Below are 23,585 nucleotides of genomic sequence, written 5' to 3'. Positions count from 1 at the left end.
CCGAAACACCAAGTTGCCAGGATTTCAAAATGCTAGACCTGCAATTTTGCATCTACTGCTCTTTCTGTTCACCTCTATCTCCATAGTGAGAGCTTTTCCCTGCAGAGAAAAAGACAGGATTTTAAAGATAAAGATTTGGGTTCCGTTAACCAGCAATCCACAGGCATTGTGTATTCCTGAATTCTAGAAGAGGTCAGACAATTGACAGGAAATGATGTAGTCGCCATGGAGCAATTCATTCATAGCATGGTGGGAGATGCAGCAAGAAAGCTGCACAAGCATCTGTGGGGGCATGGAGGTCCACAGGGGGTCCAGCAAGTCAAGGTGGCAGCCACACCCATGCAATCAAAGGCCCACACAAAAAAGGGAGGAGCTTTGATCTCATGGTCATGTTGCCACCTTGATTTTTTTTTTACCCTCTCCCTGCAGACATCCCTGGTGGGCAGGGCAAGTGACATCACCTGCACCCTGGCATCTTTGGGCAAACAATAGGCACAATGATGTCCTAATGCACAGCTGAACACCCTTTTGCCAAGGGCAAAGCATTATACTTCCTTCCATCATTCATCTCCTCTGGAAACTGACCTCCACAACTCTTTGGATTCTTGAAGAAAACTTGGCTGACGATCCATCTATGGCCTGTTCACACATCCCTGGCTGGATCCTCCTCCCCTCCACCCCCAGGCTCAGCATTCCCTTCCCAGCCCGTTAATTGCTTTGCCTTCTCTTTTCACAGCTTGCCAAAGGTGGTGGATTGCAATAGTGAAGCCCAGCCAGGAGGTTCCCTCTTCAATTCCCTGGTCCCAGTTGGGGTTGCCCAGCTCGGCTCTCCTCCTGAGGGGGGGGGGGGGTTTGCATGTCTCATTGTAAGTGGGAACCATCTCTTGCGCCTGGCACCTGACAGGTTTCTTTCTCCTTTGGAAAACTGGCATAATAACACAGCAAAGTACCATTTTGATACTCCAAGATTTACAATCCCCCAGAATGGAGGCGGATAACATTTTCCCCTTTGGGCTATGTATTTTGTTTGGAGGTGTCTGCAGAGCGTGATCCCAAAAGTCCAGATGGCTGTGGAAGAATAGCAGAGTTGCAGCTCAGCAAGATCCAGAAAAGAAGGGTGGGGGGTGCTGAGGAAGAAAGGGACTCCTGCTTAAAATATATTGATGAGCTGATACGACTGTTACAGTCCTACTAATTAAAAGGGGGTCAGTAGCACCTTTTCCAACTTAAAAAGCATAAAAGTAAGCTACAGCTGGTGAAAGCGTCTGCCTTTTAGTAAAATGTGTGAGTCGCAAAAGGCGCTATCAGGCTCTTTCTGATTTGGGGCTAGCCCAGACACACACAGCTCTCCGGCTACAATGTCCTTTCAATGTCTTTTAAAATTCCAGGGCCCAGTTCCCAGAATTCCTCGGGGCACACAACCCAATCCTGCTGGCTGACTTCTCCAGAGATCATCACAGACCTCCTGGAGGTATCCTCCTGGATCTCCTGAATCTTTTTCCAGACACAGGAGACACCACCTTTGGTGAAGGTGATCCTTCACAGCAGTGAGACAGATTTTTCATCTTTACACAGGGTTTAAAAACTGGAGCTATGAGATCCTGGTTGCAAAAAGACCAGATGACCACAAGATGGCAGCAAACAGATTTACTTATCTATCTATCTATCTATCTATCTATCTATCTATCTATCTATCTATCTATCTATCTATCTATCTATCTATCTGATTTTTACAGCTGCCCACCTCACAAGCAAGCGACTCGAGATTGCCACTATGTAGTGACCATCTGGATTTTTACAGCCCAGATCACACAGCCTTATTCGAGGATGACATCATCACCAGCGCCCTCATATGGAGAAGGCTGAAATAAAACCAAAACCATGCCTGAGTTTGCCTTACATTGTTAACCAGATAAGATCTAGTAGTTGCACCAGGGTGACGTGCTGCTTGCTTAGTTTTAATCTAGGTTTATGTGTACCTGCAGCTTACTGAATTGTGGCTAAACCTAGGCTTAAGGTAGCAGACCTCTAGAATTAAACTGCCCTATTGGCTTATTGATTTGAGCAGCATCCCAGCCCTTGCAACATCCTGTTTCTCCAGGCTAGAAATCCCAAAGTTGCCAGCCCTTAAGGAGGAAAATGGCACCAGAGGCATCTTTTATCATAGGAAAGAGTTTGGCGCCACCTGCTGGGTGCATAAAGTCATGCCGTTTTCTACTTGCTGCCTGGCTCCATTCCAGAGGGAAACTTCTGTTAAAACATCACATCAAGCAACAATTTAAAAGGCCCAAATAGTTCTAGATCACAACTCTATTCCCGTATCTCACTGGGTTCTTCAGTGCATGGCCCTGATTTTGTTCATAAATTTGGAGCTCCCTTACTATCTTTGGATATGTATTGATTGATTGTGTGTCATCAAGTCAGTGTCAGCTCCTAGCTACCACATAGATAGACCTTCTCCATGATGGTCTGTCCCCAACCTGGTCCTTCAGCTCTTCCAAGGGTGCCCCCATCGCCACTGTGACTGAGCCCACCCCCCTCACTGCTGGTCGTCCTCCTCTTCTCTTTCCTTCCAGCGCTCCCAGCATCAGAGCCTCCTCCAGAGAGCTGGGCCTTCGCATGATGTGCCCAAAGAATGATAATTTGAGCCTGGTCATTGGTGAGTGGAGAATCACTCTGGGGTGATTTGTTCAATGATACATCAGTTTGCATTCATTCATTCATTCATTTTATTTATATAGCCACCCATCTCACCAGAACAGACTCTGGGAGATGTACAATAATCAATTTTTAAAAAATACATGTATAAAAACAGGCATTGCCTTCTTGGCTGTCCACAGTATTCACAAGAGTCTCCAACAGCAGAGGTCAAAGGTGTTATACTCCTGCCCTCCTGCTTCTACCAAGCCCACCTTTCCCTCCCATAGCGTCACAGGGAATGCCACGGCCTGCCTGATTCCCACCTTGGCGGAACAGCTAAAGGCGACGTATGACGAGTTGATACTATCTTTAGCTACGTTCACTGATTTTCTGGGTTTCCACATTGAACCTGCAAATATCTGGCTGAGATGCCAGGGGGATTCCGCATGACACACCTTCCTCTCTTGGGTCAGAAGATGAAAACAAATGAACAGCAATGTATTTCATTACGAGCAGAAGAACCCCAGCCCCGGGGACAACCAGGAGCAGTTCACTCGGCATAACAGACCCACTGTGGAATCCGTGTGCTTGCACGCAAGTGGTGCATTTGGTTATTCGTTTAAGTATGTTGCATGTTCAGGAACGAAATGATCTTCCACCTCGATAACCTTTGCTAGACCTCCATGCAATAGATAGATAGATAGATAGACAGACAGACAGACAGACAGACAGAGAGATAGAGATAGATCTCTTATCTAGTCGCTAGGAGTCAAAAACGATTTGATAGCGCATCAATCAAGACCTCCCTGAGCCCGGGGCTTGCATTCCCCCGAGCAAGGCGAATGGGCGAGGCATCCACCCCTTGCTTCTTGGAACAGGGAACCTGCCGCCACATTTAATTGACTTTGTGTCCCTGGAAGGTTTTGCTGCAACGGACAAGTTAATTCGGCTCCTCTCAGGATGGGATGAGACTCTTAATCTGCACTGGTGAACTAACAAGACCCGCGTCCACACGACCCGTTTAACCGGTTTCTCGCATCTGGTTGAACCAAAGGGGTGGGTTCCTAACACACAAAGCCGCGACCCGCGGGTGCAACTGCCCTCTCCAAGCGCCAGCGGGGCGTAAAAGCCCCGCGGCACACGGCGGCGGGCGACCGGCGTTGCCCTCCATCCCCTCCAGAGGGCGCACGAGGAGGACGAGGAGGAGTCGCACCAGAGCCGGAACTGGCGACCCTTCGCCCACGCCAACCTCCCGTGGCAGGCCGGCGCGCCCGCACCAAACATGGCGCCGACGCCCTCCGACGCGCAGGATTGTGCGCCAGCACGCCGCCACGTGGCTCCGGCGGGGAAATGGTCGTGCCCTGGTCCAAGATGGCCTCCGGGCCTTCACGCGGGGCGGATACCGCGGAGTGAAGAGGTGGGGCGGGGGCGAAGCAACAGGAGGGGGCTCGTCGGCCCAGACCCCGCGCCATGCCCCACCCCCGGTTGGAAAGGGTGGCCAACGTGGTCCTGCGAGTGCCCCCCGTCGTCCTCTTGGACCGGCTCTACCGGTGGGACGTGCAGGCCTTCGCCGACACGGGGCGCCCCCTCGCGGACCAGCCTCACCTGCGGGGCCGCCGCCTGTGGAGCCTCTACTACGCCGGTGAGGCCGCTGGCGGGGCGGAAAGGGCACCACCCGGAGAGCCCATCGGGGGGCGTGGAGAGAGCCAGGATCAGCTTCGGATTTGCAGGGCACCTTCCAGATCGGGGGGTGGGGTGGGGTGGGGGGGTGTGAGTGATTCTGCCCCAGCGAAGAGAAGCCCACCCGCAAAAGGCTTTATCAGGGTGCAGCGGCCCCCCCGTTCCCCGCCGGGGTGGGGGTTGCCCGGCACAGCCGCACCTCGCCCGCACCCAGGACCGCGAGCCCGGCTTCCTGGCGGGGTCGCGCCTCCCCGCACCGCCCTAACGAAGGCCCCCACCCCACCCAGAACGGTGCCCGCGTGGCTGGGCGGGGTCCCGCTCCCGCGGGCGGCGGGCGAGGTTGCGAGAGGAGCGGCTGGTGCGGCGGGGGGGGGTCGAACCATTTTCCGCAGGGGGCAACCTTGTTGCACTTTTGCCACACTGTGGCAGTTGCAGCGGCGGAGACCAGCTGTGGCTCGGGGCGGCACGGCCGCGCGTTGCGGTTTCCGAGCTCGGCGGTTTACTGCGCAACCTGCGGCCGCGATGCGCGTTTCGGATAAGTCTGGTCCAGGTCCTGAGCGTGCATTTGCCGGCAGGGAGGGAGTGGCCGCGGTGGTTGGGCACCTGCCGGACGTTCCCGGAAGGCGCTTCTGAACGCCCAGATTCGTGCAAGAGAAGTGCAACTTTCCCCCTCCCCCCTTCTGTGCCCTCGAGGTCACCTGCTGTGCGTGGTGGTGGTGTTGCTGCCCCTCCGCTCTCTGGTGAGGTTGTACCTCCACCTGCTGGCGGTTCTGCTCCTGTACGTGGCCCACCGGATTGCCTGGTAAGGATGTTCCCTCCTCCGGAGTAAAAGGGGGTGGGGGGAGGCCCCGGTTCAGCCCTTGGAAGCTTGCTGGGGCTCCTTGGGCCAGGCACTCTCCTCTTAGCCCAGCCCGCCTCGCAGGGTTGTCTTTATGGGGAGAAAATAAAGGAAAGTCCCCATTTAAGCAGCAGGGGATATAAATCTAACCAATTAATAGCCCTCAGCAGCTGGCTACAGAGCTGAGCATCTGGAAAGGAAGGGCAGCCTCCAGGATGGTGTGGCAGTGACCCACTCTCCAAAAGAATTAAGGTTACTGACTGGAACTAATTAAGATTGCATTCCTTACCCACTAGGGGGTAGAGTTGGGTCAGTCTCCCCATCTCACTGATCTTTTTTTCCCCCAGCTTGTGCCATCTGAAAAATGACTTTTCTGGGAATGATTAGAAGTTTTTCTCTGTGCCCATCAATCCCATAAGCCTTATTATTGATCATCTAGGACAGTGTTTCTCGACCTTGGCCACTTGAAGGTGGGTGGACTTGCTGGCTGGGGAATTCTGGGAGCTGGAGTCCACACATCTTCAAGTGGCTGAGGTTGAGAAACACTAATCTAGGCATTTATTTATCTATCAGAGATGTATGCTGCCCAACTCCCAGTGACTCTGGGCAGGTCACAACTAAAACAAGGAAAATATAATAATCAGTTTAAGATGATGGTGATGATAAAGAAGATGGCAAGAACTACAGATTAGGCAAGGATGAAGCAAAGGATCTTCACTCTCTCTCCCCAAAGGCCTTTTCCTTCCTGCTGATTTCCCACCTCTTGGAATTCACAGTATTGGCATTATTTTAAGGCTTATTTTTAAAATGTATAAAACCACGTAAATCCGTAAAATTAGTATCCACATGCTTCCTTGTGCATTTGGCTACATCCTGTGAGAAGGGGTGGAAAAACTAGTTTAGAGCCCTGAGAAAACCTCTTCAATATATTGTTGCCGAGGTTAAGTTTAATTCCAACCAAGCCCCCCACCCCGCCCCCAATTCAAGAAAGATGGGTTGGGGGGAAAATCGTGCCTAGCTGAAACCAATGGGCACCTGGACCAATACCAGTTTCTTCGCCACACGGATTCTGTCACCCAGGTTAAGATTTTTATTTTTTATTATTAAATTTATACATCACCCATCGCACTATAAAAGTGACTCTGGGCAGCTTACAAGACGCACCCTCATCTTAAACTGAGCAATAGGATCCATGCTGTCAAAAATGAGAGTACCTAGCACAGGGCAGAAACTAGTAGCAGTAACAGTGACTTCTTTAAAAAAATTAAAAATGACCCAAGAGAGACAGCTTGCAAAATTTGACCATGCCTTCTTTCATGAGATTTCAGACATGGGATTTGAGCTGATTTTAGCAACTGTGCCACTGAGCAAAGAAGAGAGTTCCCTCCACCCACGATTTGCCTGTCTCTGCTTGCTACTGGCAGGAGTAAAAAAAGAATAGGTGCAAGTCCCGAGTTCTGCAACTGGAGCAGTAATGCGTAGTCTCCGTTTCTGGAGCAGGGGAGGGCAGGCGATGGGCTGCGTTAGAAAAGGGGCCACTTCAGGCAATGATCTGCTTGTGTCTCCTCTGGGGACCCCCCTCTTGTTTTCCACTGGCTGTTCCAGGGACTACATTCACCATGAGATGGAGCATGGATCCCAGGGCACCATATATGAGGACCCCGTGGCACTCAGGCACTTTGCCACTGCACTCACTGGTGAGGGATGGAGGTGGGAGATGGGTGGGTGGGTGGCCTTCTGCTGGTCTTTCCTGACTGTCTTTGTTGTTGGAAGCTGCCGCACTGGCTGGGTCAGTCAGCGCGTGCACCAGAGTGGTCTTGCCTGCTGTGTCTTTAGCTGTAGGGGATTTGGGAGCGATTGCCAGTCGTGGGGAGGGAGGGAGGGGCCTACGAGTCAGTCTTGACTCCTGGCAACTGCCTGGACCAGTCCCTGCAGTTTTCTTGGCAACATTTTTGGAAGTGCTTTGCCATTGCCTCCTTCCCAGGGCTGAGAGAGAGGGACTGGCCCAAGGTCACCCAGCTGGCTTTGTGCCTAAGGCAGGGCTAGAACTCACGGTCTCCCAGTTTCTGGCCCGGTGCCTGAAGCACGACACCAAACTGAAACTGAAAGGCAGGCTGGTGCCCTGAATGTATTTTGACTTCCAGTTCCACAATCCTTTGCTCTTGAGAGCTGAAATTCAAAGCGCCTCTAAGGGGCACCGAGTTCTCAACGTTGGGCTGGGCGTGTTGTCACCCAGAGCAAAGCAGCTGGTTGTGTTTGGTTCACAAGCAGTGGGAGGCCTGTGGATCAGCTCACATCTGCTCTTTTGTGGCCCACCTGGCGGGCAGCAAAGCCACGGGTAAACCTCTTTCCCTCATGACGATCCCGTGGCACAACGGGGGAAGCTTCACCCAATGATTTCCTCTCTTGCAGACTGCAGCCACGGGCAAAGGAAGGGTTTGGCTACAGGCCAGGTGCAAGAAACCTCGGTGCTTAATATATCCCCCGACCTAATTTTAAAAAATAAGTAACTAAAGGGGGCGGCTGACAGGGGATCCTCGAGTCCTAGGCTTTGGAGGTCCTCTAGTCCAACCCCCTACCCAGGGCAGGGATTCTCTAGCGACAATGTGGCTCCAGCCGCTGCTGTGGGGGAAATGCAGCCCGTGAGAAAGCCAAGGCAGCCCTCTCGTGGCCAAGCGTGGACGTGCGAATCTGCAGGGCCTCTGTCCGTAGCCCCTAGCCCTCCCAACGACATTCCTGCTTCCAGCCCCCTCTGCCCAGCTGACCCTCCACTTCCTTCCCAGGGCAGGCTGCGATCGTCGCCCTCTGCTCCCTGCTGTTGAAGACCCGGCAGGCGGGGCTGCTCTGCGCCCTCCTCCTCCCGCTGGCTGCCCGGCTGTGCTGCCTCCCTGCCCAGGCCTTGTCCACGGTCAGCACCTTCGGCACGCTCCTTGTGGCCCTGGAGCTGCTCTGCGGGGCGGCATCCTGCCTCGGGGTGACCTTCCGCACGGCCGCGGTGGCCTGCCGAGAGATCTTCCGGGTGAGGAGGGGGCCGAGATACCCTGCGGGCTGGGAGCCCCTTCCCCCGCCCTCCCCCCAGCCGGCCCCTCTTCGGCGAACCTGTGTCCTCCGCTCCAGAGTTGCTTTTCTGGGGCGGCTTTGGGTGAACGGGGGTGACGGGCTGTGTGAGCAGGACCGTCCGGGGTGGGCAGAGGACGGTGCAGCGAGCCCCGCAGTGCAATAAGCCAGGGTTCCTCGACCTTGGCAACTCTAAGCTGTGCGGACTTCAACTCCCAGAATTCCCCAGCCAGCTCCCAGGAATTCTGGGAGTTAACGTCCGCACAGCTTAGAGTTGCCAAGGTCGAGGAACCCTGCAATAGGCAATCTCCTGCAGCATTAATGCGCACACATCATCAGCCTCAGAATCCAAGATGGGGAGAGCCTCCCTTCTGTTGCCCCCCCCAGAGGAACCGATGGGCTAGTGTTGCTGGCATCGTGACCGAGCCTCGAAATCCCAGCATCGCTTTGCACAGCTGCTAAAAACGGGTTCCTAGGCAAGGGGCCGCCCCCTCCAACCGATGGCCGTCTGGCAAAGGGGCCCGCCAGCTCTTTGGATCGGTGCTTCCACGCAGCGTAGGGCTGGGCCAGAGGGGCGGAAAAGGCCGTGCTCATGGTCGTGCCATGGGGGGGCTGAGCCTGGCCGCCTCCTCCGGAGGTGAATCCGCTGGTCGCTGTGTCAGCTGCCTGCGTCCAGGGGTAGACGTGCGGCTGGGCCGTGGCCAGGCCTCCTGTCCTCCACTTCCGCCTTAGCAAGGTGCCCTTGGACTCTGGAGTCCTGGCTACCCGGTGTTAGCAAAATCACCCTTAGCTGGGGGGCGTCTTTCTTCCCAGGGCCCGGAGGTGTTTCAGCTGGTGACCCTGGGGGTGTCCCTCTGGAGACGGCTGGCCGTCCCGCTCCTGTTCTCCACCTTCTGGCTGGTCCTGTTCACGCTGCGGATCTTCACCTTGGCCTCTTCCTCTGCCAGCCACCTTTTGTCCCAGCGGGGGTGGATCTTCATCATCCTCAGCAGGTAGGGGTTGAACAGCAGCCTCCGATCTGCAGTTGCCCCCACCCGAAAGCGCCTTGGCAATTCCCGCCGGTGCTATGGTGCCAGCCAGAGCACCACCCCCTGAGCCGCGGCCCCTTGGGCTCGGGCAAGGGGAGCAGGGGAGCCGAACTTGGCGAATGGAAGGGATCACGCTAAAGTGGACGCAGAGGAGTCTGTCACTAAGCGGGTCTGGCCTCCCGTCGCTCGTAAGATCACACCAAACCGGGTTGAGCTATTAAATGGCCCGATAGGTGGCCAATGCCAGATTGCTCCGAATGGCAAAAGCCCGGCAGAATTGCAGAGGGGTGTCAAAGGAGTATTTCCCTGACTCTTTCCAGGTTAGGAAGATAAAACTTTTTTTAAGAAAAAGGAAGTGGGGGGCTGGGGGGAAAACCCACACGGTATGCATTTGGGGAGGAGAACCCCAAACCCACCTTTGTCCATAGGCAGATGGAAAAAAGCATTTCCTTGTGGAAATGATTTAAGGAACTTCTGGAACTCACTGCTGCAAGGTAAGCACTCCTGGCTCGACAACAAAGGAGATCAGTCAGTAGTTCCTGGGTGTGGTGCGAACGGGGCTTCTGTGTGCAAAGGCTGTGTTTCTCTGAACACACACACACACACACACACCTGGAGAGGCCACAGGAGGTCCTCCAGAGGGGCCAGGGGCTGCGCTCAGAAACAGGAGGCAGTGCCAAGGGAGCTGGCCCAGCTTGTTCTCTCTTTGGCATCCCCAGCGTGGCCGAATGCTGCAGCACGCCGTACTCCCTTGTTGGACTCACCTTCACGGTCTCCTACCTGGCCCTGGGGCTGCTGCAACTGGGCAAGCTTTATTTAGAAGGCTACGGCGCCTTCCAGAACGGTAACGTGATGCACAGGTAATTGCTGATGGACACCAGGCGGCTGGGGGCAGAGGGGAAGATGGATCTCCCCATCAGCACTTTCCAGCTGCTCCTTGGGCTGGTTGACAGGAAGTGGAGCCTTCCAGAATCATTTGGGGGGGGCGAAGGGGGGCAGAAATTGCCCTGTAATACTCCCCCCCCCCCGGGAATTTTGGTGGGAGAAGGGCTGCCCAGAGTCTCCCATTCTCTGAACAGCTTCTCGCCCCCGCCCCCAGATCAGCCCTTCTCGTTCCAGGTTTTGACCCACAACTAAACCAATTCTTCGAGCCCTCGGTCAAAACTCGCCTCCTCCCCACCCAGAGTGTATATTTCCTTGCCACTTGGTGAGGTGTGGTGTGAGGGAAAACGAATCGCGCCCCCGTTCTCCTTAACTCGGCCGCAGTCGGTGCATAAGGAGGGCCCGATTGGCTGTCCCTGGTTCCGCTGTGGGATAGCGACCGTTGGTGGGGACGGCGCAGCTTATGCCAGCTCAGGGATCGGTGGGTCGCCCTGCCAGGCAGCCACAGGAATGAACTCTAGACTCAATTGGTTGGCAGGACTGCTGCTGTTTCTCTTGGCATCAGATTGGGGGGTGGGCCCCTGTGAGTGTGAGTTTGGTTTAGATCAGTCTTTCTCAACCTCAGCAACTTTAAGACGTGTGGACTCCAGCTCCCAGAATCCCCCAGCCAGCATGCGCTGGCTGGGGAATTCTAGGAGCTGGAGTCCTCATGCCTTAAAAGTCACTGAGGTTGAGAAACCCTGGTTTAGATAGTTGATGGACCGGGTCCAAGTTTGCAACTGGAGGAGTGAAGCCTGAAGCAAAGGGGAAACTTGAAAGCATGATCAGTTTGGGAGCCAGGAGGGCAGCGGGGATGCCGCCAACTGCTTAGGAAGCCGGGCTGAGAAACCATCCCAGGCCAAGAGACCCTGGAAAGGATCCAGGTGTCCCAGAAGGCCCCTTGAGCAAAATGCTGGTTGCTACCCAGCAAAGCAGTTTAGTCTCCCCCAAAAAGGGTATTTTCCTTGCAACCGTTCGTAGCCCGTCAAGGGAACGTCTGGATGAGAAATCCCGCAGGGTTTGCCCTCCGCCGAAAAGCCCAGCCGTGAGAGTCTCCGGGGGCTTGGCCCACCACCCCTCTTTTGCTCCCCCTCAGTGGCATGACGGAGGGGACGACTCTGCTGCTGTTCGCCCTGCAGACGGGCCTTTTGGACCTGCAGCTTCTGCAGAGGACCTTCCTGCTCAGTGTCATCTTTCTCATCGTGGTGACCTCCACCCTGCAGTCCATGATAGAAATCGCCAAACCTGTCATGCTGGGGCTGGGGGCATCGCAGAACAGGTGATGGTGCTTTTTGGTCCTGGGGATCCATGTAGCTGGTGGGAGGGCAGTATCTGTCTATAGGTAGTCCTCACTTAATGACCACAATAGGGACCGGGACACTGGTTGTTAAGTGGCTTGGTTGTTAAGTGAGTCACCTCACAACCGGACCTGATTTTACAACCATTTTTACAACAGTCGTTAATTGAATTGAGGGTCATTAAGCGAATCACCATGGTCGTTAAGTGAATCCAGCTTCCCCAATGGATGTTTTTTGCTGGAAACTGGCAAAAAAGGTAGCAAATCACAATCCCGTTACTGCAGGGTGCTGCAATTGGTCGTAAACGCAAACCACCGCCAAGTGCCCAAATTGCAATCACGTGACTGCGGGGTTGGTACAACATTTTGCGACGGTTGTAAGTGTGGGTACGGGTCGTAAAGCACTTTTTCTGAGGCTGTTGTAAGTTTGGGCCGTCATTAAATGAACACTTGTTAAGCGAGGACTGCCTGTACTGCCTTCCCAAAGTGAGGGGGGGCCCTCAATGTGTGTTGGGGATGGGGTGTCCCCCTGAGTTCAGACAACCCCCAGAACTACCTTCAACCTCACCAGAGAATGTCAGGATCAAGGCAGCTGAAAGACAACCGGGACATTTTCCAGTCCATGCAGGCAGAAAACACAGAGCGATTACATTCACGCAGTTCCCTCGACTCAGGTTAACAAACTGCAGGTCCTGCATCCCCATAAGGTGCTGTGCACAGGCAAGCAAGGCCCGTTGTGGCCCAGCAGGGCGGTCTGCTTCACGCACCACTTTGAGTCACGGAACACCCAACCCGTTTGATCTGGTCAGGCGTGGTGTGCAAAGTCAACCGCTCAGTTTCTCTGCTTTCCAAATGTCTCTTGCCCGGCATCGTCCTCCGACTGAGGTGGGGAGAGGTTGCGAGGGGGGGGGGGCAGGTAAAGAAGGATTGTGCCACCATGGTGCAATATCTGCCGCCCTCCTCATGCCTTGGGTGCCGTCTGAGCCCGGCGTGGTCCTCTCTGGCCTGCGAGGTGGTGCCCGGGTTGATGAGGGGCCTGGGGGGCTCCTCACCCACCAGTATGCCAACCACCCACCTTCTTCTCGCAGGAGTTTCTGGAAACACTTCCGGGGAGTGAGCATGTGCCTGTTCCTCTTCGCCGTCCCTGGCTTCATGGCCTGTAGGATTGCCCACTTCTTCCGCTTGGACTTCTGGCTCCTGATCCTGATCTCCAACTGCACGCTAACCTCCCTGCAGGTACGGCTCAGCGTTCCCTCGGCCTCTTCTTGCCTTGGCCCTGGCGTAAGAGGCAGGGGCTCCAGAGGGCCCCCCCAAAGGCAAGCGGTCTGTCACTTGGGCAGCTTTTGGAATGGACCTTCAGACACAGCATTCAGGCCACCAGTGGACATGGGGTGCAAAACGGGGGTGGCTCCTACTCAGATGGCATCAGCGAAAGTGCTGTGGGGTGAGGCGGAGAGAATGTGCTTGAGACAGCAGCCTTTTAAAGTGGCGGAGAATGGAGCCTCCATCTGCAGAGGCAGTACAGGTAGTCCTCGGTTAACGACCACAATTGAGACCGAAATTTCTGTTGCTAAGCGAAGCAGTCATTAAGCAAATCCAACCCGATTTTACAACCTTTTTTGCAGCGGTCATTGAACAAACCACATGGTCGTTAAGCAAATCATGTGGTTCCCTATTGATTTTGCTTGACAGGAGCCGGCCAGGAAGATCAAAAATGGTGATCACATGACCACAGGATGCTGCGACGGTCATGAATGCAAACGGGTTGCTGAGCACCCAAATCGTGATCACACGACTGTGGGGATGCTGCAACAGTTGTAAGCGTGAGCACTGGTTGTAAGGTGGTTTTTTCCAGCACTGTCATAAGTCTAAACCGTCACTAAACAAATGGTCATTAAGTGAGGACTACCTGTACAGCTCTGGCTTCTGGAAAGAAGGAACAGGGGCCAGCTTCCTGGCTTGCTTGTGAGCTTGCTGGGGCCTGCCATTTCCCGAGAAAGATGGGTGTCTTCAAGAGTCCTGGGCTGGACCCAGCAGAGCCGTTGGGCAGCACAGCTGTCATCTGTGGGGAGAGCCGTACCTGGGAAGTCTTTTTCTGCCCCTCATAGGTGATGGGGACCCTCTTCATCTATGGCCTCTTCCTGGTCGAGCTCTTCCAGGAGACCCCGGTGCAGAAGATGGACGAGATCATCTACTGTGTCAACGCCATCAGCCGGGCGCTGGAGTTCCTGGTGGCCGTGTGCACGGTGGCCTACAGCACGTGGGAGTCCATCTTGGGGGAGTGGACATGGATGGGGGCCTCGGTCATTATCATCCATGGCTACTTCAACGTCTGGCTGAGGGCCCAGTCTGGCTGGAAGAGCTTCCTGCTCCGCTGGGAGGCAGCCAAGAAGATCAGCTTTTTACCCAGAGCCACCAGCAGGCAGCTGGCGGAGCACAACGACCTGTGTGCCATCTGCTTCCAGGTGAGTGACCCCCAGCCTGGACTGGTTGCCCCACAAGACTCAGGGCAGGGTGGGATTTGTAGGGTCACCCATCCAGAGTACAACAGCTTGAGGGAGGGTGTTTTAAGCCCTGGGCAAGGGGGTTGGATGGGATGTTCTCCGAGGTCCCTCCCAGCTCTATGTTTCTGTCGACTTTCCAAGACTCTAAATATTCTCCACCCTCTTTAGTTCATTGCCCAAGGCAGCCAGGATTCTGCGGTCTCTTAAATTTGCATTCAATCACACGAATGCCAACGTCTTTGTCTGCAGCATTTATTTCGAATCCATTCAAGAGTCCGACTTTAGGGGGAACAAAGGAGGTCACAGAGGCTAGGAGTTCCAGCGGCTTTTTTTTTTTTGCATTTTTTAAAAACAACTTTATTGTAGCATAAGGTTGCACCACCGCATTGATGGGCAGAGCTGCAGGATGAGAGGGCCAATGTTCACCTAACTGTCCCTCCTTCTGGATCCCCCTTCCCTGTTGCTGTGACATCCTCCCTGAGCCTTCAAATCTATGGGAACGCAGCCCCCATCTCTCCCATTAAGGACCGTCCTACGTCATGGGTGCTGGGCAAGATGGGTGTTGTGGTCCAGCACAACTGACCCGCGCCCATCTGGCTCAGCCTTGTGTTTCTGAGCCTCTCCTTCAGAGTCGGATGCTCTGCTTTCCTCCGTCACCCTACCCGTGAAGCGCAGAGCGGTTACACCGATCAGGAAGAGGGGAGAAAGCCGATCCATCGGGCAACGCCTGGCCAGAGCTGGATCTGGACCAGTCTGGTCCCTGAGAGAGGGCCTGCTAGGAATGGGGCCACAGGCCTTCTCTGCAAGAGCCCCCACCCAACAGAACACTCTCCCCCCGCAAAAGATCAGAAGGAGCCTGGTAGCCCCTTTCCCGACTAAAACATTTTATTCAAGCTTTCGTGAGCTGCAGCTCCTGATCTTTGAGCTGTGCGCCATGGCTAGTTCATTGCCACTTGCCAACCTGGTTCCCCCCAAAGTTTGCCGTAGGAGGATCCTTATACAGGCGAACGATTCGCGCTTCTCCCTCGCAAGCCAGTCTGAGCTCAGATCTGCCCAGGATCTCTCCTCCTCAACCCCCTTCTGCCTCTTTCAGGAGATGGCCCTCGCCGTGATCATGCCCTGCAGCCACTTTTTCCACGAGGGCTGCCTCCGCAAGTGGTTCTACGTCCAAGACACCTGTCCCCTCTGCCACCGGGCGGCACAAGTCCCCGCTGGCCAGGGTGGCCACAGGGGCTGAGCTGCCCCAGAGGAGACACCCCACCCGGAGCACGGCGGGGTCTGTTGGCCACCAGCGCACTGCAGACTCCCGGGACAGTGGGGCGGCGAAGTCTGGTGCGTCCAGCTGGACAGAGCAGCCCAACCCTTTGCCGGCAGGACCCCTGGGGAAGAGCCCCCGTTGTGTCGCAGTTCAGGGCGGGGCATGCCTGGACCAAGTCCTTCCCCAGAAAGAGTCCGTCCCACCACAGCCACGGAAAGCGGCCACGCGCCGGTTCTGGAAACTCTCCTGAAACCCGGCAAGTTGGGAGAGGCTGCGTCTGCAGGGCAGAGCCCTCTCAGCCCAGCCGTCTCCCAGGCGAGCTGAGATTTTCCAGCACGCAAAGGGACCCCGGTCCCCCTTGGCCCTCGGCTCCCCTGGGTGCTCTTGCCAAGGGTCGTCAGGAGGGACCCATGCTGACACCGTTCTGCAGGAGTGGGGAGAGATGCAGAGACCACGGGGGGGGGGGGGCAGGGGAAACCAGACGCTGCCCACGAGCAGTCAGAGGGCCCTGGCGACCCTGTTCCCCTGCCCCCTCCTAGCCGTCCTTCACTGAAAAGCCGTGTATCCTATTAGCCCCTCTTCCTGCTTCTGCAGTAGATACCCAACTTGCCATCCATCACTCAGGAAGATCAACGGGCTTTTAAGTCTCGTGCCACGGAGAACCGGGTTTTGTTTTTTCTTTTGAATCGGGGTTGCCAAGCTTTGCTCAGAAGCCCCATGGCCGGGTTCACCATTTTTGCTGCGTTGCGCTTGGGAAGCCCGTAGCTGAATTCAGGCTGCCTTGAGCCCGGCGCGCAGCCCTGTGGCCACCTCCTGGGTTGGGCGGGGCGTGCACCGTGTCCTCACAGTCCGTAGGGCGGGCTGGCGGGTGGCCACCTTGTGTCCCCACAAAGGATCTTTGTGAATCTTCCCAGGGTTGGCCCAACCCACTGAGGCGACCAGGGCACCCTGCGGACATGGGTTCCTCCTCTGCCAGTTGTATGTCGTGGTGGTCACATTGCAGAACGGACATCCAAGGCCAGGGTCTCTTGCTGTCAGGCTACATAAAGGACAGGCGTGGACCTACTGTGTGCAACCAGGAAGAAAAGAAAACCCACAACAGGGCAGAGGGCAGTTTCTGGACAAATCATGGCACCGTTAACCGGAGTGGGGGGAGGGGGGAGGATATCTGAACCTCTCCCTCCCCCCCTCCGATTCAAAGTGCTTCTGCAAGGGGGCTTTCTTGAGAGAATCCTCAAATCCTGCAGGGAATACAATTAAACTTTGAGTGCCAAGGTGTGCTTAATTTTTTTTACCAAAGCTCTGGTTTCATTTAATTGATTGGTAGGCCCTCCCCTTTTCCTGAAATCTCTCAAAGATCCCAGCTGCTCCCCATCCGATCCTCAGCTGTCTTCGTTGCACTCCGGTGCACGTCCGCTTTGGGTGTCAGGTCAGGATCTGTTCCCAGCGAGACCGCTCAGCTCCAAAGGACAATCCGCACTCTTGAAAAGTTGCTTTCTAAACTGGGAGCGTGTTCCTTTTTCACGGCAAGTCAAGTGCCAACTGAGTTTGGGGTTCCCACCACCCTGTGCTCCACTAGGTCTGCTAGGGGCTAAATTGAGCTCTGCGGGGCAAGTTGATTCGGTCCATTGGCCCCTCCTTGGTGTCTCGGCAGCATCTCAATTCCCGCACCTGCAGCTGACCCAGTTATGGATGTCATCAGAACAAGGCTGCTCCGTGTGTGCCTCTTACTAAAAAATAAACAGACTGGAACTCTTCGACACGGAAGACCAGGATGCCACAACTGGCCCAAATCAAGCCCGCCTTGGGTTTGATGCTCTTGCATAACTATGTGCGCTGAAGAATCCTGACGGATGAAAGGCCTACTCTTCCCCAGCCACCACTGCTGGTTTCTGAGATTAACGGGCAGACCTTTCACCATCGGGGGGAATCCTTGCAGGTTCCAAGAGGGCAAGCAGTGGGATGTACCTTTTGTTCTAGAATTGTGAAATCCCCACACCCTCCTTAGAATGATCCCATGTGCAATTACAGAGCTGACACAGCGTGCTAAGCCAGTGGCCGGAATGCCCAGGGCCCGCTGAGCCACAAACTGCTCTGTGCCCCTTTAGCCTGGGTGGTTGTGCTGCATAATCCCACCTGGATTGGCAGGGTTCACCCAGTGCACTAACCCGGGATCAAGGAAATGCAGTTGTTCTGTTCTAGTGTTGTGCTGTGCTGTCCTCTAAGAAACCCTGTTTGGGCTTAACACGAGGGCCCAGTTCACACAACCACCAACAGCCCAACCTACTTAGTCCAGTTGCGCAAACCCTGCTGCGTTGTATTTGGCCCAGTCAAAGGTTCCCCGGCCACTCACGCCTGCCCTTCCCTAGGAATCTTGGCCGGGGGGGGGGGGGGTGCTGGCTGCTGTTGCTTAGGAAGTTCCCCATATTTGTGGTTTCCTGCCCCTCAGTTTCACTGCTGGCATCTCCAAAGGCCTGGCTGCCCGGCCTTTGGTTGTAGCCAGCTTGGAGCCAGGATGGCTCCCCATCTGCACTCCATCTGCTAAGCAATGAGAATGGCAGGCATGCAAGCATTTTACCCAAGATTCAGCATCCTCTAGCATCACCGGAGGCCTGCAGCATGTTTGGGAAGTGGGGCTCCATCTTGAGAGATTTCTTGGGAGGAATGTCAGCGCCACAGAATCCCGTGCACACTCTGGCTGAATTCACACTGAATGTGGTCAGTTGGCCAACCTGCAGCTTTGCTGTGCCCTTCCCACTCGCTGCCTTGAACAAGGAGCCGGCATCGCAGCTTATCTCCTGGGACCTCTTGGCCTCCCCTTGAGAAGCAGCACCTGAACTGGGCCAACTTTCAGAGGCCTCACCAGACAGATCGTCTGAAAGGGGTTTCTGAGGTACCGTCTCCCAGGCTGTACATTTTAGCTTCTGTCCTTCGACGTTTTCTCAGCAGCCTGGGACGGTGGGACGTGGCTTGCTGAAGGAGAGATCCAGCAGAAGTCTGGAGTTACGATGGATTTGCACCAGCAACAGCAGAAGCCTGCCCTCTCTTGCCGCGTGCCTTCCTTTTGCCAAGAATTGGAATGCAGGAGCAGCATGGATGTCTTCAAAACTACCCCAAGGTTTGTGGCCCTGAGTTGAACTAGGGCCAGGAAGACCCAGGTTCCTCTATCCTCTGCCGGGGATGATGACCTTGGTGCCCTCCAAATCCAACCCCTTTCTTTGGCACATCAAAGCCTGTTGCCTTATATCCCAGCATTTAGCATCCTGGGACCTCTGGCTGGCTGTTGTGGGAAACGGGTGGCTGTGCTGAGCTCTCAGCGTGACCATTCTCTGGTTTTCGCTTGTGAAAATGCTTCTGAAGGGTTTAACCCTGGCCACTGGACCTAACTGCCAGAGACGGGGGCTGCCTGCCTGCAGTTCAGCCAGGATGTTTGATCGGCTGGACCAGGATCCCCAAATACCTCCTCGCTGCAGTCTTCCATCGCAAGCCCCGCTTAGAACAACGGTGGGGTCCACCCAGCATCCTTCAACGTCATCCCCGAATTACCACGAGACCTTGAGACAGACAAACTTAGGTGAAAACTATCTAAATGTAGCAAGGTGTGCAAAAGCAGCAGTTACGCCTTAAACTAACCGGGTAAATTGTGCGCAAACAGCCAGTGACTCCATCGGCCTCACTGCCTTAGCGGCCTTTTTTCCCTTTTTGTGACTAGTCTGACTCTGTTCCTCTGGGCATATGCAGAATGCTCCTCCTTTGAAACCTCCCACCCTCTCACCGTACGCCTGTGTGTTGCTTTCAGGCATGTCGTAGTTGTATTAAAAACGGGCCAATCAGAATTGGCTCGATCTACTTGTGATCTTTCTCCCAGTCAGCAGAGATTGGGGGAGGAGCAATTCTCTCCTCAAACACAACACGGCAACACTTGCTGCGGAGGTGCTACGCACATCTGTCGTTAGCACGCTTCCCCACAGGGATTTCAGCAGCTGGGAACCTCAACCCAACCCCCAACCCCACACGAAGCACATTTGGAGATAAGGCTTTACATTTAAAAGGGGGAAAGAGTTACACAGAAAACATCAGCCAGAAGCAAGTGTGCACTTTGTCCAGGGTTGAATGAGAAAAAGTGGTTAATCACAGCAGATGGTAAAAATGTAACCACACAGTGTACACATGTATAAAAGTATATTCACCCATCCATCCACCCATGTATCTACTATCCATCCACCTCTTTGTTATCTGTCTTTGTCCACCCATCCATCCATCTCATTGCATTTCTATCTGTCCATCCATCCATCCATCCATCCATCCCATTGTCTCCTCTGTCTGTGCATCCATCTATCTCATTTCACACCTATCTGTCCATCTCATTGCATTTCTATCTGTCCGTCCATCCATCCATCCATCCCATTGTTTCATCTGTCTGTCTGGGTGTCCATCTACCTCATTGCACTTCTGCCTGCCTGTCCGTCCATCCATCCAATTGTCTCATCTGTCTGTCCATCCATCCATCTCGCCCACTAGTTGTGACCAATTTGTCACTGACATATATCAAGGGTTATTATTTTCACAGAACCACATACACACTTTCAGAACAACAGTGGTCTGTTGCTTAACTTCTCCAGATCAATAAGGTCAGCTGTGTGACAACCTGATGGCACACTACCAGTCAAAACCAACGTGCCACTATCCAGACCAAGGTTGCGGTGCTGTTACAGGCCATGAAAAGATACTAATATTTACACCAGTTGTTGTGATTGTTCTGAAATTTAGGCACAAATGCCTTAGCTATGACTTCCAGAATCACCTCATTGACACAGGTTTCTAGAGGAAATGTGGGATTTAAACGTAGGAATAACTGACGCAGGAGATTCCAGGTTGTAAGACTGGGGCAAGAAAAGGGGAATCCTCGCTGCAACATCCTTCTGTCTGTCTGCAGTTTTCGTAACTCAAGAACTTCTGCTTCAGCCGAACGGACACCGTTTCATTTTCCTTGATGTGAGCGGACAAGCATATCAGTCTCCAACTTTTCTCTTTTGAAAAAGGCCTGTTCTGCTGCACGTTGAATCGTTTTTGAATTAACACAAGGAATACATTTTATCCGTCGCCCTCCCCCACAAACAGTGGATGGGCTTTGGGGTTTTGTAATAAATGCTTGGAAGCTGGTTTCAAGCCAGACATGCCATTACAAAAATAATTAGCTGCTAAAATTCACAGGGGGGGGGGGGGGGAGAGGCAGAATTTTGCTGTTTCGTTCCTTCCTGGCATTTCTGCTTGATTTCTCCAAGCGTTTCCTCCTCTCTGATGCACCCAGGACAATCACATTTTGACACAGAGCCACAATCCATTTAGCATAATTATTTCAGCAGAAATCTACCCAAGCTCCACCTTCTTCCCTTCTCCAGCAATGCATAACATCAAACCAACTGGCCTCTTCCAGATTTGCCAGGGTGACCTCTCCCAGAATTTCTAGCAAGCATGGGGCAACAGGTGGTCAGGGATTCTGGGAAATGTGCTTCCAGAACATCTCTGCAGCAGCATCATGTCAGTTCTCCCATCTGGCTGAAGATGCCCTTCTAGCTGTTTTTATGAGGCCGTCTCCTAACAAACCATCTGTTGTCTCACCCCACCCCATTACAGGGGCACCCTAAATTCATCCGTAGCTGTCCCAGTCATGTTTTTCATCTTCTCCCAATGCAGATCTCAGCCTGCAAAAGATCATTCAGAAGCTTGGTGATGGTGCGGTCAGGGATCACTTGCTGAGTGCCACCTAAGGGTGCTGTACAAGTCACTGTCCTTTGTGACCACTTTGGCTGCAAGAAAAACCAGATACCTGGTTTCTGTGAAGGCATCAAATGCCTGATCTGCATTTTAGGCCCTTAGGTGGGCCTCTCATATACTCATAGACAGGTTGAAGGTTCTTCCTGCCACTTGGGCTTCTGGAAGACCAGCAGACCTGTGTTCAGCTTACCAGGCAACTTGAAAGCCTCCGTCCCAGAACCCACCTACCCACCTCTCATCCAAGGCTGTCCCCACTACATTTCAAGAAAAAGGGTCAAACTCTGGACAGCCAAGTATGCCCAAACTCAAGATTCTCCAAGAGGCTTCTCTAACTAGATTTATTAAAAGAAAAAAGGACTAGGTTACATCCGTCCCAACCACTTTCAGTTTTAGGACCCAATTTTGTTTCCAGACACAAAACTTTCTTCGTTCCCTTTTTAGCAATTCTTGGATGACCAGGAGAAATAGCTCCGTTTCCCAGATAATGGAAGAGCAGGCAGATGTCTGGAACCTGCAATATTTTTCAACCACCCTCCTCTTTCCCAGGCCCTGAGAAGACCATAATAAGAGTGATTGGTGGCGGTTCTCCTGGCCAGCAGCTGCTACTGGGTGGGAGGGAAAAGAAAAGCAGGGGAAATTTCTCCATCACTGCCTTGAATTACCCCACAATAAAGCTGTACAGATAGGACTACACACAAGCCTCATTCTTGAGGTGGGTAAGAGTTCAGTCATCTGGTCTGCACAAATTACATTGGCCTATTTTTCTGCCAACTCAAGCACCGGAGGAATGCACATTAAGGAGGCCGTGACAAAGAGAGATAGTGCCCAACGCACATTCTCCACCAGGAAATAAGGTGTTGGTATCCATCACTAAGGGGGCATCTGTGGACATCAGAAGCTCTTGGCTTAGGCTAGTCATGCCCACCACGGTTCCAGCTGTGGAATCTCTCTCCTGGTGTTCTTCTGGTGTTCTCCTGCCTCAGCTGTGACCTTTGGGCTTCCCCAGATAGCCATGCCAGAAGGATCTGGCTTATGGGGCACCTTGAAAGACATATTAGGGGCAGGAATTCTGAGGTTCTGGACTCACTTCATTCATACATGCAACGGCTAACGAAGTAGGAGGCCTTTATCCAAAGGAAGTGTGGAAAAAAGAACAAAAAGGGCATTTCTTCACACAGCCAGAAGTTTAAGCAACCTTTGGTGTTCATCTTCCAAAACCACATTTCCATCTCCCTTTCCTTCTTCTCCCTGGACATAATGTCTCCTTCAATTAGCGCTTGGCTCCTGATGAGGTTACGGACAGGTCCATGTTGGTTTCTTGACAGCAGTGCAGAAGGGGTTCCCCACCAACTTCTTCTGGAGTCTGCTGGGACCTTCTCAATGGGATTGACGTGGGCCTGCATCTGACTGAATCCATTCCTCCAGACAGGGGTAGAAATATTTCCTGATTGGAAGGTCTGATAGTGTCTGGGGCCACCTCTTGTTGCTGTGTGATGTCATTACCTGACTGGAAGGCCTCCCTCACCAAGAGTTGGTGAGGGAGGATGAGATCCAGGCCCTTCCCCCATCACCTGAATTCTCTTTCTGCGTGGATGTGGAGGAGGACCTGCAGCTGTCTCTGCATAGAGGGAAACAGCGACGGAGAAGATGGCATCACATTTGTCCTCACAAGAAGGCCGTGCGAAAGACAACAGCTGTCCTTTGGCTGTAGGCAGAGCAAACGAATTGCTTGATCATGGAGATAGGCATCTGATTATGGCTGTGAGGCTCCAGCCAGACTTTGCAGCCAAGATGGAGAGGTGCTGAGGACCACCCCAGGCTGCTCACCCCTGCTCCAGGCCACCCAAGCATCTGTCAGAGGAACGACACATGATAGGCCTGGACAAAGCTATACCCCACAGAGTTAATGGGACTTCGTCCTAGATCAGTCTGCATATTAGGACTCAAGCTGTTAAACCAGAGTTTCTCAACCTTGGGAACTTTCAGATGTGTGGACTTCAACTCCCAGAATTCCTCAGCCAGCATGGAGAATTCTGGGAGTTGAAGTCCACACATCTGAAAGTTCCCAAGGTTGAGAAACACTGTATTGAAGTGCTGCTTTTGCTGAACAGCTTAATCAGTAAGACCCCCAATGGTTTCCACTGCCTATGGTACCGGCTTCCAGGATTTCTACAGAGTTTGCCCACAGGCTTCCAACCGTAAGATGCGGCTTTGGCTCTTCTCCATCGTTTCCCTGATGGAGACTGAGATGGGTCAGGAGACTGTGGCCACAATTCTGTCCCCCTCCTGCGACCTCTCCTCCCTGATCCCACGATAAAGTTGCCGCACTCAGCCATTCAGGCCCCCCAGCAGACAGAAACACATAAGCAGCAAAGAGACCCAGCCTCTGACTCCTGCAGTGTGAACAGACCTCCCTGGGCGCGTTTGAAGTGCCCAAAAGTCGCAAGGGCAATATATGTAAAATCCATTGCGTGCTTGAACAGACAGGCCCACTTTTTCTGAAGCAAAATGCTCTCCCTTTTTGGCAGCTGGGAGGGAAGGGTCGGGTGCTGTGCATGGGAGCCCAGAGGGTTTGCTGTGTCCA

At 53.7% G+C, this 23,585-nt stretch overlaps 1 protein-coding gene across 3 annotated transcripts; it reads left to right on the top strand.

Moving 5' to 3' along the window:
- Positions 1-3,998: 3,998 nt before the first annotated feature.
- LOC134501933 (RING finger protein 145-like) lies at positions 3,999-16,471 on the top strand. 3 transcript variants are annotated; one of them, XM_063309956.1, is made up of 10 exons: positions 3,999-4,282; positions 5,014-5,122; positions 6,764-6,855; positions 7,942-8,177; positions 9,029-9,207; positions 9,963-10,103; positions 11,261-11,443; positions 12,550-12,697; positions 13,570-13,926; positions 15,059-16,471. In XM_063309956.1, the coding sequence occupies exons 1-10, from the start codon at positions 4,111-4,113 to the stop codon at positions 15,200-15,202; spliced, it is 1,761 nt and encodes a 586-aa protein (XP_063166026.1). In that variant the 5' UTR covers positions 3,999-4,110; the 3' UTR covers positions 15,203-16,471. The 3 variants fall into 3 exon arrangements, with proteins under 3 accessions (XP_063166026.1, XP_063166027.1, XP_063166029.1); XM_063309957.1 differs by lacking the exon at positions 5,014-5,122 and having other exon boundaries at positions 4,000-4,282; positions 7,947-8,177; positions 15,059-16,470; XM_063309959.1 differs by lacking the exon at positions 5,014-5,122 and having other exon boundaries at positions 4,164-4,282; positions 15,059-16,469.
- The last annotated feature ends 7,114 nt before the right edge of the window (positions 16,472-23,585 follow it).

This window comes from Candoia aspera, chromosome 8 (assembly GCF_035149785.1).
Source record: "Candoia aspera isolate rCanAsp1 chromosome 8, rCanAsp1.hap2, whole genome shotgun sequence".
Classification (NCBI taxonomy): Eukaryota; Metazoa; Chordata; class Lepidosauria; order Squamata; family Boidae; genus Candoia; species Candoia aspera.
This window is presented reverse-complemented; position numbering and strand designations above follow the sequence as displayed.

Excerpts from the sequence above, each read along its gene's own strand:
- LOC134501933 (XM_063309956.1), top strand. The coding sequence starts at position 4,111 with ATGCCCCACCCCCGGTTGGAAAGGGTGGCCAACGTGGTCCTGCGAGTG. Across the intron at positions 4,283-5,013 it reads GTGGAGCCTCTACTACGCCG|GTCACCTGCTGTGCGTGGTG; the intron begins GTGAGGCCGCTG and ends TGTGCCCTCGAG. Across the intron at positions 10,104-11,260 it reads AACGGTAACGTGATGCACAG|TGGCATGACGGAGGGGACGA; the intron begins GTAATTGCTGAT and ends GCTCCCCCTCAG.